This window comes from Haliotis rubra, unplaced genomic scaffold, assembly GCF_003918875.1.
Source record: "Haliotis rubra isolate DU_JTF1 unplaced genomic scaffold, ASM391887v1 Scf140, whole genome shotgun sequence".
In the NCBI taxonomy this organism is placed as follows: domain Eukaryota; kingdom Metazoa; phylum Mollusca; class Gastropoda; order Lepetellida; family Haliotidae; genus Haliotis; species Haliotis rubra.
Window position 1 is genome coordinate 1829858 of NW_025765337.1, and position 20044 is coordinate 1849901.

Consider the following 20044-nt stretch of genomic DNA (forward strand, 5'->3'; position numbering starts at 1 on the left):
GTTCATGCAAGTGCAGTTAGAAGGCATACCTGTGCGGGAGTCGTCCCCAGTCACTGACCCCTGGTCAGCTGTCAAGCAAAACATCACACAGATTAGATCAACCACACAACACAATGTGCACATGCAGCTTAAACATTGCTAGAAACATTAACAACTGTATCACTGCATCATCACACAAGTTTGCTATTTCCTTACAAGTACTGATTAGAGAAATGAATACATAAACTCATTTCTTTTGTTAACAAACAAGATACACTTGTTATAATATAGTTAATATACACTTTAGTAAACCATGGCAATAATTGATCAACAAGTGATGTTCTCCCTTATTGTTGGACATATATATGTTAATGTGTGTATATTTTCATAACTGTAGCTTCATCACCACAAACGGTTAAAAAATACCAACAACTTTGTTAACATGAAAATCCCATTCACTTGATTAAGTTAATGTAACTGACTGTTTTTTTCATAGCAGTTATCAAACACTACAGTCTACTAGTACTCATCGTGCCTCTAACCTCAGACAACTAGACATGTTTCCACAAGTTGATGCCAGTTCTCTGGAACTGTTAACTGAATGTACATCATCATCAACATAAGTAAAGATATATCAAATTTGTTGAGTATATGGAAACAGACAACACCAATCAGAAACAAAACATACACATCACTTTGTAACAGCATAGGTAAACTTACACAGTAAAACATGGACAGACAGACAGGTGTTGTCGATTATAACATGGAGACATGCGTGTAGTGTCAGATTTCAAGATATCTTGTACAATTCATGTCCAGCAATACATTCAAGCAGTCAAATCTGGTGTATAAAGTCATCAGATAACATCAAGGTTGACATCATTTCCCACATTGCAATGTACGTGAGTAACTCAACTGTTGTAAACCACACTTGCCAGTAGTGATATAGACACCACAACAGTAAATATCCCTCCTGTTAGGCTCACAGCTCCTTTATAGATTATTGATAGGCACACATATCATACAAAATGGTATTGACATAGTACATCTGTAGGGGGCCCCCTAGATCAACACCAACCACTCTGTGGCCTGTAAATTACCTAGAAACGCTAAATACAACAAATATCCCTCCCCTGTAACATGGTGTTCATTTCACCCTTCGGGGCAGGAATAACGCAATAGCCGCCACTCACAGCGTGGACAGTCCTCCTCTTTACACACTGTCATTACTACTACTTTCACCTTCTGATGACATCAGTGGGCCACTCATATACATATTCATTTACACCAGGAATAGGATATTGCATAATGCTGCTGTGGTTAGCTTTTCCAACAAAAATACGTGACAATCCCAGATATAGATGAAAGTGCAGGAACAACACTTAAGAGCACGAACCCAAATGGAGTGGTCACTTTCGTCACAAGGAGACTCAGCTTCATTCTCTATCACATTGACTTAATTCAAAGATAAAGGTCCTAATACATAAAACCTTACACCCAGCAGGATAAATTCTTATCAGCTTTACACAATTCCCCCTGTGAGTAATTTAATTTGTTCTAATATGTAACCTGGCCCACTTGAGAAGTACACAACACTCGTGACTGCTTGTAAACTACACGAGAGAGGCCCGAGGACGGGAGAACTGCAGGCAGTCTGACACAGAGTGGAGAACAAATCCTACATTTATTGTAAGGTCATAAACAACTCCAGCCGCAATGTAAAATAATACTGAGCACATATTTTAATGTCCCAAACACATCATACTTCAATTGCAGCTTACCAGTTCAATTGTTGATCAGGTATTGTACATGTACATTTGAGTAATAAAACACGTTTGAAAATGAAACATGCAAAGAAATCTCAATTTCTATTACCCTAATTTACCTTTTAACAAAAATAACATCCGCAGACAACAAACCAGGGCACAATGACAACCTAATGTCTCAAAGCCCAGTAGCTGCTGACCTCATGCAGTATCTCTTGTGCCATGTTACACAAGTGTCTAGTCAAGTGTAGACTTTCACATATTGATCAGATAAGGCTAACCTTTTGTTACTACTTGTAGCAGGGAGTTCACAAAACATTAACATAGCTTCTTTGTATTCGTCCAATACTGCTTATAAATAGCACCCAGGTAAGCAACAGCAATCAATGCTGGGATGCAATGACATATTGATGTAACAGGCCTAGATTCTCACAGGATGCAATGACATATTGATGTAACAGGTCCAGATTCTCAAAGGATGCAATGACATATTGATATAACGCCCAGATTCTCAAAGGTTGCAATGATATATGGATGTAACAGGCCCAGATTCTCAAAGGATGCAATGACATATTGATGTAACAGGTCTATATTCTCACAGGATGCAATGACATATTGATGTAACAGGCCTAGATTCTCACAGGATGCAATGACATATTGATGTAACAGGCCCAGATTCTCAAAGGATGCAATGACATATTGATGTAACAAGCCCAGATTCTCAAAGGATGCAATGACATATTGATGTAACAGGTCCAGATTCTCACAGGATGCAATGACACATTGATGTAACAGGCTCAGATTCTCAAGGATGCAATGACATATTGATTTGATGTAACAGGCCCAGATTCTCAAAGGATGCAATGACATATTGATGTAACAGGCCCAGATTCTCAAAGGATGCAATGACATATTGATGTAACAGGTCCAGATTCTCACAGGATGCAATGACATATTGATGTAACAGGCTCAGATTCTCAAAGGATGCAATGACATATTGATGTAACAGGCCCAGATTCACAAAGGTTGCAATGACATATTGATGTAACGGGCCCAGATTCTCAAAGGATGCAATGACATATTGATGTAACAGGCCCAGATTCTCAAAGGATGCAATGACATATTGAAGTAACAGGCCCAGATTCTGCAATGACATATTGATGTAACAGGCCCAGATTCTCAAAGGTTGCAATGACACATTGATGTAACAGGCTCAGATTCTCAAAGGATGCAATGACATATTGAAGTAACAGGCCCAGATTCACAAAGGTTGCAATGACATATTGATGTAACAGGCCCAGATTCTCAAAGGATGCAATGACATATTGATGTAACAGGCTCAGATTCTCAAAGGCTGCAATGACATATTGAAGTAACAGGCCCAGATTCACAAAGGTTGCAATGACATATTAATATAACAGGCCCAGATTCTCAAGGTATACAATGACATATTGATGTAACAGGCTCAGATTCTCAAAGGATGCAATGACATATTGATGTAACAGGCCCAGATTCACAGAGGATTCAATGACATATTGATGTAACTGGCCCAGATTCTCACAGGATGCAATGACATATTGATGCAGTAGACCAGATATGCAAGGATCCAGTCACATATTGATGCAGTTGCAATACCTACAGGTAAGGTGCAGGTGCTATGTTGGAAATTGGGAAACAGTCCCCATCCCTGCAGTTAACTTGTAGCTGCAAGTATTGACACAGGCAAGCGATACTCACCCTAATAGGAAAGACCCAGGTGCAACTTTTGACACAGGCAAGCACAAACCATCCTTATAGGAAGGCCCAGGGGCACGTTTTGACACAGGCAAGCACAAACCATCCCAATTGTAAGGTCCAGGTGCAAGTTTTGACACAGGCAAGCACAAACCATCCTTATAGGAAGGCCCAGGGGCACGTTTTGAAACAGGCAAGCACAAATCATCCCAATTGGTAAGGTCCAGGTGCAAGTTTTGACACAGGCAAGCACAAACCATCCCTATAGGTAAGGCCCAGGTGCAAGTTTTGACACAGGCAAGCACAAACCATCCCTATAGGTAAGGCCCAGGAGCAAGTTTTGACACAGGTAAGCAAAAAACATCCTTATTGGTAAGGCCCAAGTGCACGTTTGGACATCAATAAAGGGTTAGGAAATCTGTGTCTGAAGAAATACTTTGTGTTATTTTACACAAATTCTTATTTATTTTATTCAGTTGTCCTATATTCTGTCCTACCTTAAATCTGAGTCAAATATTTTAGGATATCAACTTCTTAATTTCCTTATCGTATTTTGGAGTTACTTCTCACTCCTTCTTCTAATGGTTAATGGAAATAAAGCAGGTATCCAAAAATCATGACTCATGTTCATCACTTCAAAATGCACTTCAAAATGCCCCTCAAAGAACTCCACCGTAAAGTCTGTACTTACACAAAGTATGTGGTCTGGACAAGATTACCAGTTGCCACACTTCCATTCTGTGTAAGCTGTGGTGGTCTAGTGGGTTTGATCACTTACTTTATGTGCTGGCAATCCGATGCTTTACTCTGAGAAGCTGAGTTTGAATCCTGGATGGAACTCAACCAAAAAAGATAATAGACTTGACTTAACTGAGAAAGTGTAATCCCAAACATAATATATGTTACCTAAAAGAAATGAGGGGAGACAAGGGCCATGCTGGCTCATAAACTCAAGTCAGGCAGGCAAGTAGGGGATGTCATATTTCATTTTCGATAACTTTATGATTACTCATAGATGAGAGATTTACAATCATACTTGGAAGTAATATAACAATGTTTCGTATATATGCTGGCTTCATAATTTCACTGTTATTTTCTCACACAAACACATATTTCCTGATTTACTTCACCCAAATAGTGTCCACCCAAATTGTGCCCACCACTGAATACAATGGCAATCAAGAGTCAGAGAGCAACATCACTGACAGAATACAGAGCCTGTCACACTTCTTGAACAAGTGACTTACTAGCTCAGGAAAATTGACAATAACTGTTAAGTGGTCATTGAGCAGTCTCAACCTATTTCAGGATCAGTTATAACAATTTGGCAAGTGTAACACTCCCATGTTCTGCTCTCCAGCGTGATCTGCCCCTGCTGCCTCTCTGTTTGCAACACATGTCATGGCAGCTGATCAAAGTTCAATCATCTTTCTATCCACTGCTGCTGTTCCTGGAAGCCCTGAGGAACTGCCATCCTCAAACTGCAGCACTATACCGTCAATTACAGCAATATTTAATGAGGACAACACTTAGTCCCTTCACATGATGGAAGGCTTTGTGCCCTTCAACTGTAGGAGTTAAACACTGCCAGACAAGCCCTAGGTCACCATATCTTCAATACTTTGCCAAGCTTGTCTTCAATCATTTTATCTTTACCTGTTTAAAATCCAGCTTGAAGTCATTATGATATGTGCCACTGATCAACACAAAGACATTTTTCTTATTCTGTGCAGATCTGGGTTAGAATTGGTCTTCACAAACCCATGCTTGTCATAAAAGGCGACTAACGGGATCGTGTGGTCAGGCTCGCCAACTTCATTCACACATGTCACAGTATCCCAATTGTGAAGATAGATGCTCATGGTTTAATCATTGGATTGTCTGGCCTAGACTATTATTTATAGACTGTTGCCATATAGCTGTAATATTTTTTTTTTTATTTAATATTTAATTGCTGAATCCCTGTTACAAGTGGGGACAAGGAGCCAGGGAAATCACTGCAGTGTTTTGAGGAAAAGACGTAAGAAAGGATTCAGGTTTTTTTTAACAAGATATAACTGTCACACACACATGCATACAAAGCATGGGTACAGTATAAATATGCAATACCAAAGATTCACACAAAATACACCTGTCATATTGCTGAGAGTGAAGTTAAACAACAAACAATCTTCTGTCGTATTTACAGAAATACAAGAGCAATATTTCTAACTACAGGACAAAATGAGACACACTTGACGAGACATTGCTTACAAATTACCATAGGTACATTCCAGAGAGAAATCCTGCTACAGTTTAACACTGATACCCCACTGGGGCATGTTATAAGGACCTGTTCAGTACTTGACCGGCTGTCATGGCCACATGGTATTGACAGCTCTCAGTCAGATTACCCAACAATCTGAAATATCTCTTGTTTATCTTATTTCCACATAACAAGACGGATTGATCACAAAGAGACCCATAAACCAAGAGATCACCAACTATAATCTTATCTGAATCTATGAACATTCAATCTCCAACTAAACAACCTTAATTGTTATTCCACCAACACTTGTAATACCTAGCCACCTTGCAATTAATCAGCGCAAGTTATCAAAATCTATTCTAAATGCTTCGGACAGACTTTGACTAGATGCTGCATACACTAACAAGGCAGGTAAAGCAAGTGTAACATGCCAGGATTAGCTCCACTCTATGTGAGATCCCTGTTGTATCTCTAGCTAAGCAACTCCAAATCACTTCTACAATATAGCCAGGTGACACTGAGTCTGGCTGGGACAGTTAAAGATATCATGCTAACTAAAAAAAAACAACCAATGCCTGCCGCCTAGTGATCAGTTAACCAGTTGATAAGCCACTGTACTAGGAGTAATGGTTTTATAGGAGTTTAGCCTGGTATGTTATGGAAACATCACAACAGGTCTGATCAGGGCAACTAGTTGACTATCTGTTGACAACTCCAAGCATTGTCTTGTGGCAGTGAAATCATTGGAACAACCTTTCTGAGAGTGAAGATCATAGTAATGGCTTTGTTTGGAATAAAGTCAAAACTAAAATATAGTTGCGGGCAACGATGAGGTCTCCTTGGCTTTACTTTCTATCTATTGTATCTGAGGGCTAGATATCATCGTCCAAAACGGAGCCAGAACACATGTTTTGACAGGCGAGCGGATCTTCCAAATACAGCCGGGGTCACGGGGGGTCATGTACCTTTTAAGAAGTTCCGGAGAAGAAATAGTTCCTTCTTTAAAAGGCTGTATCTCAGTTGTTCTTGGGTCTACGTTCAAAACAATTAGTGTTCTGGAATCACCAGGACATCATCTACCATACTGGCAAGAAATTTGGAAGTGTCGGAACAATTAGTTCTTGAGATATTTGCTGTCAAACGTTGAAATTTTGGAATTAAGTTTGAATTATCGCCCCTTTGCTATTGGGCCAAGGGCCTAGAGATTTTTAAGGGGAATATCTACACCTCGGTGCGCATCTGTGTGATTTTTTGTAAATGATTCGGAGCATTGGTTTAGGAGTTATGTTTGTTACAAAAATCAGCGGAATAATAAATAATAATAATAATAATCCGAACGATTACAATAGGTCTCCTGCCTAGAGGCATTATTCCAACCATGGGAGACAAACAATCGTTTCACACATAAGGGATTCAAAAGTCCAGAAAGTCAGCATAATCTCCAGGAGAACCCAATACACGATCATTAGCCATCCTTACTAAAACTCGTAGTAAAAGCACTAGAACTAGATTGTTGCAGCAACATGTGATACATGCTTTCACCCATGGTAACCACAAGGGCCAGACAGATCTTCATCAAGGTGAGCAGATGTCTACACCAACAAACCACACACTAATGTATAGTGAGTGAGTGAGTTGGGTTTGAAGCCTCATTCAGCAACATTCTATAAGATCAAGGCAGGGGACACCAGTAAGAGCCCTCACGTACTTTCACCATTTTGGGATATTTTGCCTCTACCTTAAGGTTTACAAGCGAACACTGTTGGCTTCCAATAACATCCTTAACTCCTGCAGTTCAAGTATATGTATCCATTTTCTGGCAACTAACATAATTTGGCCATAGTTGATATAAGCTATATTGAAGGAAATTTTGTAAAAATTATTACAATAGATCAAAAACACAACATTAGTCATACAATTAACACCCTTTACAAACAGGCAGGACTAAATTGTTACTTCAGTACTCATTTGTTGACATACTATTTTTGATGTTATGTTTGATGTTACATGCTAGTGGTAATACATTTTGCTCTTGTAAACCAACTTCCAACTTGTCATCACACCCCTTACCACACTGCTTCAGTTTTTAAATAAAAGTGAGCATTTTCCAGAAGAAATTATGGTATGTACTAACAGACAAGTGTTTTTTCCACCTCCACCACAGTACACAAAATGTTTCCCGTTTAAACTGTGACTATAGCGTGCACATACAGACACAGCAGATTACATTCCGTCAGGAGGAAATCAAGATGGTATAGATGTCTACATTACTCAATTGCAGATGCTGAAAAATGCTCATCATATACAACATGATACTGTTATAGATTGTCATGTCTATAGCTACAGCTGACAAACACCTCTATCATATCTTTGCATAGCGTAGTCACAGCCATGGTAACTACATCAAAATATTTGTAATGAATGAGGCTTGCCAAAGAAAATATTCTAGGGAGAAATTCAATACAGATAGAAACAACTTGAAATGGAAGCCAAGCAATTATCTGTTATAAAAACATCTGAAAAAAAACAACATGAAATTTACATGACCTGCAACACCCTATTGACAAACACACCCACATCAAAAGCTGGGAAATTATTGACGGCCTAGTTGTTCAGTGAAATACAGAAAAATCAATAGAGGATAATAGTTACATCAGGGCCATCAAACGCATGGGTATGTCTAAACAATGAAAGTGGACGTCTCTACTATTAACGCTTATCTGTGTTCATAGTAATCAATCAAATCAGTCGCTACCACTATCAACATCAACCCAGTCCCATGGCGATGGGATGGAATCGACATTTACCGAAGAACACTTCCTGACAGCCCTATTCAAATATATTGTCCGTTACAGCTCTGGTACAGTCCCATTAGTAGTTACCTCTGATCTGGTGGAGGCGAGCTCCTACAGCTTACAGATTATCACACACTAAAAGTAAGGAGGCCTGTTTCCTCATTCAGCTGCCAAAGAGATCAATCAAATAGTAACAATCATGTTCAATATCACAGGGACCATTGCTTGAATGTGGACTTCTGACTGACCACAGTTATGTTTCCTTCACCTGGTAATAGCTTATCTTTCTAACATGACCACTCTCAGATGTGGGATTCAAACTATAGATTATGTCGATTCAGTCTTAACGCTTTAGCTGTGTTGACAGAACGCTTCACTTCCGACTCCAAAAAGCACTGCATCGTGCCGGTAAGAAAACAATGGCTGTACTCAGTGAATAGCTTACTTTGTCTACTAGTTGATTCCTTGGTGGCGAAATGATGCTTGACCTGAGTCCAGTAAGTATGTTGCCAAGGCAAAATTCAAACAAATGCAAACCCCAAGATTCATTGTCAAGTGGTGAAAATTAATAATTATGTTTCTCACACTTGATCAACTACAAACAAACCCTACAGAGCATCACAAATTGTACTGTTGTTTCTGTAACTAAGACTGATAGCCTGACAATACAAACATAGCAACCAGCTTCTCCAGCACCAAACACGGTCCACAACATTCTACACTTGAAAATATACACACAATGACACCATTCCCATCATGCATTATGGCAGAATGTTATGCATAAAGAGTACAGGGCTTCATCCTCAGTTTGAACATATCATAATTCTCTTTTTTTTTTACAGCCTCACAATGATCTTTGATCGCTCTGTGGAATAGGGCCAGGATGAATATTATAGACATTGAAAACTCTTCTATCTAGGACAGACTAACATCACTAGCATCTGCATGGTTTCACTTTGTTAGACACAAGAAAACATCCTCAGAATTCAATTCAGTTTTGATGTCGATCAGCTAGAGCGCTTACAGGAAACTTACAGGAACGTCCATTTAGGAAAATTTAGCTTTTCATGTTTTCTAGTCCTACACATGAAAACACCACAGGCAGTTTTCTCATTTTTTGTGAGCTTCGATCAATTCACCCACAGATCGAAGCAGATTCTACTTAAGGCAGTTTATCAAGCAAATTCACAGGAAAACACAACAACTTCAGACAATAGTCCTTGCAAGGTAAATGGGCAATGCATGTCATAAAGTTGGTAACAAGCTACGAAAATAACCCTGACAATTTATGACAGAAGCACCATTGTTAGATCAACATCACCACAGGACCAAGATAAATACTAGGCTGAATGTGCGACATCATCACCACATGGTCCAACATTTCTGACTGTCACATGCTGAGTTCAATATTCGCTGCAGACAAGTCACTATTCGTTTATGAAAATCATGTATGCTTTTCTGATGTACAAGCAAAAGAAAACCTGAAAAATACCATACAGATGTTTAATTAACTTACACATACACGTTCAAATTAACAGCAAATATACACATTGATAGCAATTGATAGCAAATGAGAGAAAGAAGCAAATACAATAGACATTTCACACATATAGCACAGACAAGCAGCTGATGGCCACACCTCAAGCAATTTTCTAATGGTCTCTTTCCCATGTTGACCCAACACCCCACTAGGCAATGGTCTGGTTACACATTCATGTGTTAATCAATGTGTCAGACAAGGAACTCAAACAGTGCTGTGGTTCAGGCTGTTAGTAGACTAGCAATGATGGCAAGTACTCCTGGCAAGTGTGGCTGGGTATATGGCAGCTTGGGAGTACATTACTTACCTGAGATTGGGTCTAGGAAAGGCCGCGGTGTAGATTTGTGGTCAGGACGATGGAAGCCATTTTCTTTGATATCTGCAAAGGCCACCAAGCAATGCACAATTGGGTGACAATAAATTGGGGGGGACACAATGATTTTCCTCTTTCATCTCAAATGCAGTTTCTCAGAAATAATAGGTTTTATTGACACTTTTAAATCATCAAGTCAGTTTGCCACAACCAAATAGCCTCTACCCATCAACTTAGGACCACCCAGTGCTAACCTAACAAAGCTTCCGAAGTTTCTGCACTGTTGTCAGACATCCATCATTTCCCCACAGTAGACATACAAGTGTAAACTCTATGGCAGCCAGTGTTTGAAACAATCCAAACAGTAGGAGACAAGACAGCACCAATTACAATTCACACCCTTTCAAATAAGCAACTACTGCTTTAAACTGCACGACTATGTAATAGCTGCTAAGTAGACAGCAAAGTGATTCATATTCAACAGCCGCTGTCACCAAGTTGCATTTGAGACAACTTGAACAAGCTGCCTGGAGATTGCTGCCCTGGAATACCAATGGTCCTATTTCTAGGTTTCTCCCTCACAACCCCTGCCTTCTGAAAGTATATCAACTTACTTACAGGCCTTCATATCAGGCTAAGTACAGCATAGCAATACAACGATCTGCCACTGAATTTCACCCTGGTTTATGATCAGTATTACAAACAAAACCACTGTGAATAGCAGCACCTTAACACCCTGACAGTATACTTGTCCACGGAAGTATAATGGCGACATATTAGGATGTGGAGACACCCCACTTCTAGACGCTGCTGAGTGTTACTTGTGTCAGGTGTCACTCTGATCACCTTATCAGAGACCAAACAGTACTTATCATATCGAACTAAAAAATGAAATTTACTCTCAGCAAACCTGTTACTACTGACAAACTTATAAATCAACTACTATTTCGATATTTCCAATTTATGCTGCTAACCCCATGTTTGATTTATCAAGCAATACAACTGTAAAGCAACTGTCAACCATCACTGTGATATTAATACTCAAACAAATGTATCCATGTGAATGTTCAGGCAGATATCTTTCACATTCAACAACCTGACAATCCTAAATCCTTTTAATGTTAGATTTCATATAAACCTTCCTAATTCCATTTATTTTCCTATAAACTAAAGATGGCTTCAAAAAGGAAATACACATCATTCCAGTGACAGTTTCACAGGTGGGGAGTTCCATCCATGAAATATTCAATAAGAATCTAACACAATGTTGACAATGCTTATTCCATGTCACTGTTCTATTACATTCGCTTATAACGCGTCAATTTTCAGCCATAAAGCAAGCCAGCATGTAAAACACATACTTGGTTTGGTAATTCTGAAACTTGAGTCCTAATGTAAACCTTCTTCCTACTAAACCCATACATAAAATAGCTGTATTGTGTGCAACATGGCTGGTTACTTTTGTTTTGTTCCCTATGACAAGAACGTCTCACTTGGCTGCTTCTTGGGTTTGTTTCATGAACAAAATAATGGTCGTCATAACAAACAGCCTTGTTGTAAAGATGACAAAAACTTGAGGATTTGGATTCCAAAAATACATCTTCATCTTGTGGGAAACAAACAAAGTCAATACAAGTGCTTTCTAACTATCGGAGAGTTTTATTGTTAGTAGCCAGCTGATTTATGACGCTTGTGGATTTCATAACTGCCTGAAATATCGTAAGCATATTTTTCAGTAATGAATAACATCATGTCATGGATAGTGAATAAATTATGAATGACCTCAACGTATCTCAGACAGTTAATGTGAATAATAAATGCTATTCCAAATAACAGTTGGGTTGTTGTGTTTCTGGGATGAGTCACATAGCAGTATACCATCTACCTGAAATATTTCAAACTTCATCACAGTAAGTTGGTAAATCTGGCCTACTAAAGCACAAATCCGGCAAACAGTGAGGAACAGCTTGATTGAACGGACCAACATATCTCTGAACATTGATATTTTAAGAGCTTGATTTAGGTGTCTTATTTCAAACATAAAACATACTGAAAGCATTTTGTTTCAAGCATGTTTCAAGGAAAACATTTCATGACTAGTTTAAATATAAATCTTGATAATTACAAACGGTTTGCTTAAAATCTGCTACAGGAACAGCACCATCTGCTACAGATCCATATGATCTAAACACTTACTTGAGGTGGACAGAAGTCACATATTCTGAAGCCTTCATGCAAACAGTCCATTACAAAATGTACTTCAGATGAAAAAATACAACATTTCAAACTTACTTCAAATTAAATCAAACTCAATATCCCAATACTCTAAACCTAAAACTGATACCATTCATCCTACATAAAACAAGACTGAAGTGCCGACTAATCCTATATGAAACACACACAGTACAGGTGGTAAAACACCTGACCTGACAACGAGGAAATTCCAAAGTCCTGCAGTCAACACGAGAACCTCTCATCCCAAAGCGACATAAATCACCCAATACCATGCAATGATGGCTTGATAAGCAACAGTAAAGTCCTGAAAGTTAAGGGGTACTACCTGCCGAATTGGAACACCCAACTCCCATCAGATGCTGCAGCAGCAGAATCATCAGACCATGACGATGATCAGAGACCCCACGAAAGTAATCCAACTGCCCTGACTCTTTAATGAATGTCTGATGGACCAGTGGGCATGCAACTCTTAACATTTATATCTACATATTGATTGGTACTGCCACCTTGAAATGAGGTCACATGATCCGTCAGGGAGGATCAATAGTTGAACACTACCACGAGACAGGCTTTTCTTCTGGCCGCTTGAGCGTGTGCTGTAAGGAGGTGGGGCTCACGGACCGTCAGACTCGGGCAGAGACGCATCCGACTACTAGGACAGCACGCAAAGTAAATACCTGGGACTTCTTACCAAAGCGCTGGCAGGTCAATATTGGACTGAACGTCGGGTACATCTTAGATACAGTGTGTTGTATTCTTTGTTATGGTGACCTGTTACTAAACATTTCCTACAGTTGATAACTTTCCTGATCTATATGAAGGACAATGTTACCTATTATGAAGATAAACATATCAATCATTAATTCTTATGATCAGTTTCAGCAGGGAATATAAAACACATCAAAGAGAAACAAGTCATGAACAATACATATTTAGCTCACCTGGCTCAAATAGAACTAGAATATTTAAGAAACAACAAAACAAATAGCAAAAACAGAAGTACAATGGAAATATATAGGATTTGTTGTAACACAGTTAATAACTGTCAAAAAGTTAATCTTAATATCTGCTGAAGTGCAGAAGAGACAGATATTGTATCATACCCAAGACTGACATGTCTAGCTCTACACTATCAATCAAAGTGCTACAACAATTCTTAGAATGAGGACTGATCTCCACAATGTGCCAAAGACTGGCAGTCTCCATATGATGTTACATAAAACATTGTTGTATCTGTAATCTTGCTGTCATCACCTGATAAAATGATATAAAATATGATTAACAACAATTCACCAAACCTTTCTTATAACACATAACTTGGACACCTTCACATTTATTTGTATGACTTAAGTTGAAACAAACAATTATTCTTTTTCAAAAGTGAGTTTTTGTCAATAATATAAGAGAATCACAAAATGTTTTCAAATGAATACATTCAGAACTATCATATGCTGAACATTTCCCAAGTTTTACCACATATTTATAATTTTATCGTGATTCGGAGTATGAGCATTGCTTAATACAACTTTGAAACTTATTCCAGGCATGTAAATTAAAAATTCCTGGTATTTACGAGCCACCATTGTCAGGCAACACTTCTTTTCCAGTCTGAGGATTTGATAGACAAGACTGACTGAGTTTATTTTTATTTTAGCAATATTCCAAACATCACGACGGGGAACACCAGAAATGTGATAGACAAGAACCAAAGCTACAAGCAGGACCTATTACAAAGATAGTTACAATGCAGTGACAGACATGAATAACTTCTTATTCTGTGTCCCAATAATATCTGGAAAACTCTTTTGACACCTAGTAATTCAGTTAGTAATCCAGAAGAGACAGTATGTGTTTAACATAATTCACAAGCTAAGACCAGAACACACGCTGTACCAGCTCTCCACTACAGAACACTACTGAGATAGCTGACGAATATCTATGCTGCCAAATGTTTCAGACAAGCCTCTGTGGCTCGTGAAAATTTCATGTTGATTTCTCTTGCCAACCTCTTCAACTTCCCTGAAAAGAATTAGCCATATATTGACAGAAAGAGATATCTTGCTGCAGCCTTATTCAACTGGCCGGTTACACTGTAAAGCAGTTCAATTGATCCATGACCTTGTCGACAAAATTTCAGTCATTTGCCATGGAAATCATCCAAACTTTCAATGGCATCAATAGACTGGAATGCACCCAGTGACTTTCCTCGAGCAGCAAACAGAGTTCATTGATATTTCTACAATTCAACACGACGGTAAACATGTGCGAGGCTGACAGGCTAATGCATAAATATTTTTTTAGTAAAACTGTCAAAGAACATAATGATTTTTCCTTTTAATGAGCATGCCTGAAGTTGAAGAAAGGAATCACAAGGGATGCCTCCAAAGTTTAATCTGTTTCTTGTTGTTAGGGTTTATTATCCAAAAAGTTGAGATGATCAAAAGTAACCAACCACAAGCCAATCCCTGACAACAACATAATATTTGCAAATTTCCCACCCCAGGGCCATCATCCAAAGCCTAGATCTTGGTAGACTGCTTCCTCAAAGACAACGTTAGTCTGGAGTATTATAACTTCAAACATTTTTTTTTTAAAATTTGTCAAGGGGTTCATGTTCATTGCTGGAAGAAAGGTGATGCATGTGCCACTGAAGCCCGAGGTGTTTAGATATAGTAATCAGGACCATGAAATGGGCTTCACACATTGTGCCCATGTGGGGAATCGAACCCGGGTCTTCGGCGTGAAGAGCGAACACTTTAACCACTAGGCTACCCCACCGCCCCTTCAGCGAAACAGGTGGTCTCCAGCAGCAGATGTAACCACAGTACGACAAGCATCACAGTTGTCACAGTGATAGGATGGGATTGTTTCATGCAGACATACATGAATACCCAAACATGGAGATCTGCACATGTACCAAATAACTAACTTGGCTTCCTAAAGCTGCACTCATTATATTCCATGTGCAAATCACCCATAAGAATAAGGAGAAGATTTTCTGACTAACTATGATTGCCACAAACAAGCTGTTTATTACAATACTGCAAGCAAGCATCCAGTTATCAGCAACCCACAGTATGTGGAGACGAATGTAGCCATTATACACTCACAAAGACATCCAGCAGATGAAGCCCCTAACAACCTGACGCTAATCTCCCAATACAAATTATTTATGCATGTAGAGCACTGAGTTCCAGTTTATATGGGCATCGCAATGATATGTTTGTGACGCACGGCAAACTGACCATAACTGACTCCATAAACAAGTCATCACTCTCACACGGACCATTGATTCATTGATTTCAACCAGAAGCATTCAAACAAATATGACAACAGATCCACGATTCATCATATGATAATGTCAAATGGTTATATTAGTAGTGATCTGGGATTTTGTATGCATGATGTGCATCTATTGTGAGTTCCCTGGGTTTGGAGGTTTTTAAATTACTGAAGTGGAGTTTTATGTATGATAATGTAAAGATGTTTAAGTCGAGGTGCTCACAATTTGGGGAGTTTGTACTTGTTCTCTTATAACTTTGAACTTCAAACTAGAAGCACTGTTGCTTATATCTCAAAGAACTTTACATCTGAGACTACCACACAATCGGCTGAGACTACCATACATTCATCCACACTACCACACAATCATGAACGCTGGCTGAGACTACCATACATTCATCCACACTATGCTATAGCATCACATTATACTGTCTTATGTATCAACATGTTATTTTACTGGCATCTACTTGTTTTGGGGCTATTTTTGCAAAGCAGTACCTGTACACACCACAATTTTTGTCTATAACCTGTGATGACACAACAAATTCTTAGATAACATCTAGTCTCTAAAACAAAATTCTTTACAGGAAAAACGGCTGTTGATTTATCTAAATGGATATTTAAAAAAGGAAACCAGAGAGTTTCTTCATCTGAAACAGCAGTAATCTAGACTTGCAAACTATTACAGACCTGGATCGGCTGTATTGCTTATGTGTGTTTCTGGATCTATATGACTAACTTTCACAATTCTATCACACAATATACTCTGAAATATTACATATTTGCTGATATTATGTATAAAACTGGTGTTGAAACCACTGTGACCCGCTGGTCCAAACTAATTTTCAGCTGTAGCTATTTCAATCTGTAACCAGTTAAGTAATTATTGATTTCAAATAAGTGAAAATTATAGGGTTTTTCCTGGTGATTAACTCTTTCAACACCAGTCAACCAGAGGCATTTACTGCCATGACACCGAGTTCCCAGAGACTCTGAGGTCATAGATGAAGCCTATGTTTATGAAGGAAATTATAAGCTTGTAAAACGTTATTGCTACTACATCCCACAAACCATTTAAAAGATCTAATCCTACTGTTGATAAATATGAAGTTTATTTTTATAATATTATTTAAATAATACAACTACAACTTAAATAAATTTATATTTGAATGAAAATGCAAGCTTACATTTATAGCGTCCAGATAAACCATGAAAGGAGCAAAACTATGGCGATTTTTTTTTCCATTTGTGACATTTCATAACGCACTGCGCCTTTTTTCTGTTATATTTTCATTTTTACGTAATCAGAAAATTATTATAAAAAGATTTCTTAAACAATATGTATGGTCAGCCTATTTCCTGATATCTGTGGCTTCCGTACCGGTAAAATGACATAACAACTGAAAATACCTCCGCTTTGAAGCTTCAGATGAATAACATGCGCTGCAAATCGCTTTGATGTCGGGCATCGTCGAAAGCTCTGAACATCAACAATATCACTGTAACCCTTGCCAAGAGTATTTTCACAGTTGTAAGAAGCGATTTTATTGGATAAAGATTGGTTTCTAATGGCGCTTTTTTAGCCACAGTCTGCTATAAGGGGTGCGTGATTGGTCAAAATCAGACATACGCGTGACCTAAGGCAGCCAATCATATTACGGCAATGGATACCTTCCTCGTGAAAGAAAACTTTTAGATTTGGACAAAAGTTTTGGGTAAAATAATGCTATTCTGAACATATTAAAGCAAGAAATCGCTACCTATCGTAAATTATGGAACTTATTGGACGATCGTGCTAGGTTATGACCTGTGACAAAATGCTTCATGTATGTATTTTCGCATTAAACATCGCGTGTCCAGTGAAGATTAAGTGGCCATGAGAGCGAGATGTCACTTGTCAGTGACTTGACTTGCATTACATGATCGCACAAAAGATGGAAATAGTAATTTTATATGTACGTTTGACAACTTTTATGAATGCTGTTGTTGATTTTATTCATTAGTTTATTCAATTTATTTAATAATTTCCTCAAAACATCGTTACTTTGCTCTTTGACAATGTTATTGTGGACCCGCTGCCGAAGCATGTGTCCGAGAATCGTTGTTTTCAATAACATTGCGAAAAATAGTTTATAATTTTTATTCTGTTGATAATATATGATAAATTGAAATTTAATAAGTGTTTTCAGACATTGTGAAATGTGACAGATTTGATATATGAATCAAAAGTCAGGTAGGTTCCTAAAATTATGTCTCATTTTGACGTGACTACTGCCTGGCCGATTAATCGGCCTCCGGTGTCTGGGGACTCATAACGTTGTGGCCGATTATTCGGCCTGCGGTGTTGAATGGGTTAAGGAACAAACACTGAAAAATAATCAACTTTTTTTTACTGTCAAAACTGAACTCAAATATATATATATATATACAGCTTTGATGTGGAATGCTCCCCTGCATCAGTGGCAGTGAACAGCACACAAAGCAAGGAAGAGTTATCTCCCCTGGAGACAGCCAGCTCACACTGATTCCCCTATTTACCATTGGATATGAAAGTATCTGAAAAATATTTTATTGACTGCATATATTTAAAATGCCTAGTTTCTTCGGACATGTTCACCTACATAGTGTAATTGGAATTAAAATTGAAATCCTGAAAGCAGACATAATACCTCCTGTTTAGGAAATACTGAATTTTGAAATATATATAATGGACTGAAAGTCAAGTCCATGACAGCAAGGATTGGGAAAGGCTGGGGCCATGGGCCAATTTGCACATTACAATAAAAACCCATTACAATTTTGAAGTTTACTATTGATACAAGGGCAGTGGCCCATTCTAAATTCAGGAAATGGCTAATAATCCTGAAAATGGCCCATTGTCAAAGTTCTCTATCCCAATCCCAGTAACAGTTACATACTTAAGTTTGAATTCTGACAATTCCCATGAAGGTGGTAACCAGCTCCAATAAACACATTGTTTTTAACTGCTCTGTACAACAGTCATGCAGTGCAACATTCATTGGTCACTTGGACAAAAGCACATGATAATCATTTCAAGCAAATAAACCACATTTCCTTAAGTTCTTATCAACTGACAACAGTATAGTATACAATTATACACATCAACAAACACACAAAACTTCTAACATCACACAACATCAAGTACACTTAAATATTCAACAGAACCCATTCAGGACACCCACCCCACAATAACAAGCGACCCCATACAAACTGGTGTGCTCCCAATTAAACACAACAGGTATCAGATTTTCTACCAGATCCCTCCAATCAAAGGATGACATGTCAGTTGACAAGCAACAAACCTGTCACAGAACAATCCTTCACACAATAGGCTCTTCAACTGAACCGCTATTCCTCAGTGCACTATCTTCTAGAATATCAACCCAATAACACACAAAGACTTGGTGCTCACTCACGAAGGGCATGGCAGAATGCCGCTAGATGGGTCATGCAGGTGTACAAGAAACATAATACAGTTAGCTACTAATGTGAACCCAACTTACCTTTAATAGTTGTCTCTCCTTGATCAGAGAGAGCGTAGTTGTTCATTCTGGTGGAGTTGGCCTGCTGTTTCCGTTTGTAGATCTGCATGTATGAACCTGTGGAGACAACAAGTAATCAGTCTTGAATTAACAGTAATTAGAAATAAACTGTGCAAAATACACTTATTTTGTAATTTGAAATGTTACAATTTTATCTGTTTCTAGACATACTGTAATTTGGTCCTCATATATGACTGCATGTATTGAAACTCAATATTTATCAAGTTTATTGTGCTACTAGGAAAAACAGAGGAAAGGTTGTTGAGCCAATGGGTTATATCTCCTGGTAAAGACTCAAGTTACAGGGATACTTCTGTTGCTTGATAGGTTGCAGTGATAAACTTCATCAGCAAACAATTGTGAAAATCAAAGCTTTCACTTGTTATATTGAACAACTACCGAAGTGGTTAATAGATAAACAAGTTCACAAATGAATTCAGAATAACAACATCAGTCTGTAATAGTGACATGTGCATTGTAAAGACATCAGTCTGTAATAGTGACCTGTGCATTGTAAAGTCAACAGTCTGTAATAGTGACCTGTGCATTGTAAAGTCATCAGTTTGTAATAGTGACCTGTGCATTGTAA

General features: G+C 38.3%; 1 protein-coding gene across 3 annotated transcripts in view; it reads right to left on the reverse strand.

The window, feature by feature from the left end:
- The window catches only part of LOC124268866 (TOG array regulator of axonemal microtubules protein 1-like), a 56343-nt gene that overhangs the window by 1119 nt on the left and 35180 nt on the right, over window positions 1–20044 (reverse strand). Inside the window, exons 3-5 of one of the 3 annotated variants that reach the window (XM_046703894.1) lie at window positions 19417–19512; window positions 10370–10441; window positions 30–68 (exon numbers count right to left, since the gene is read on the reverse strand). In XM_046703894.1, coding sequence (XP_046559850.1) covers window positions 30–68; window positions 10370–10441; window positions 19417–19512 — 207 coding nt within the window. The remainder of the gene's footprint in view (window positions 1–29; window positions 69–10369; window positions 10442–19416; window positions 19513–20044) is intronic. The other 2 variants (XM_046703896.1, XM_046703895.1) reach the window with 2 other exon arrangements.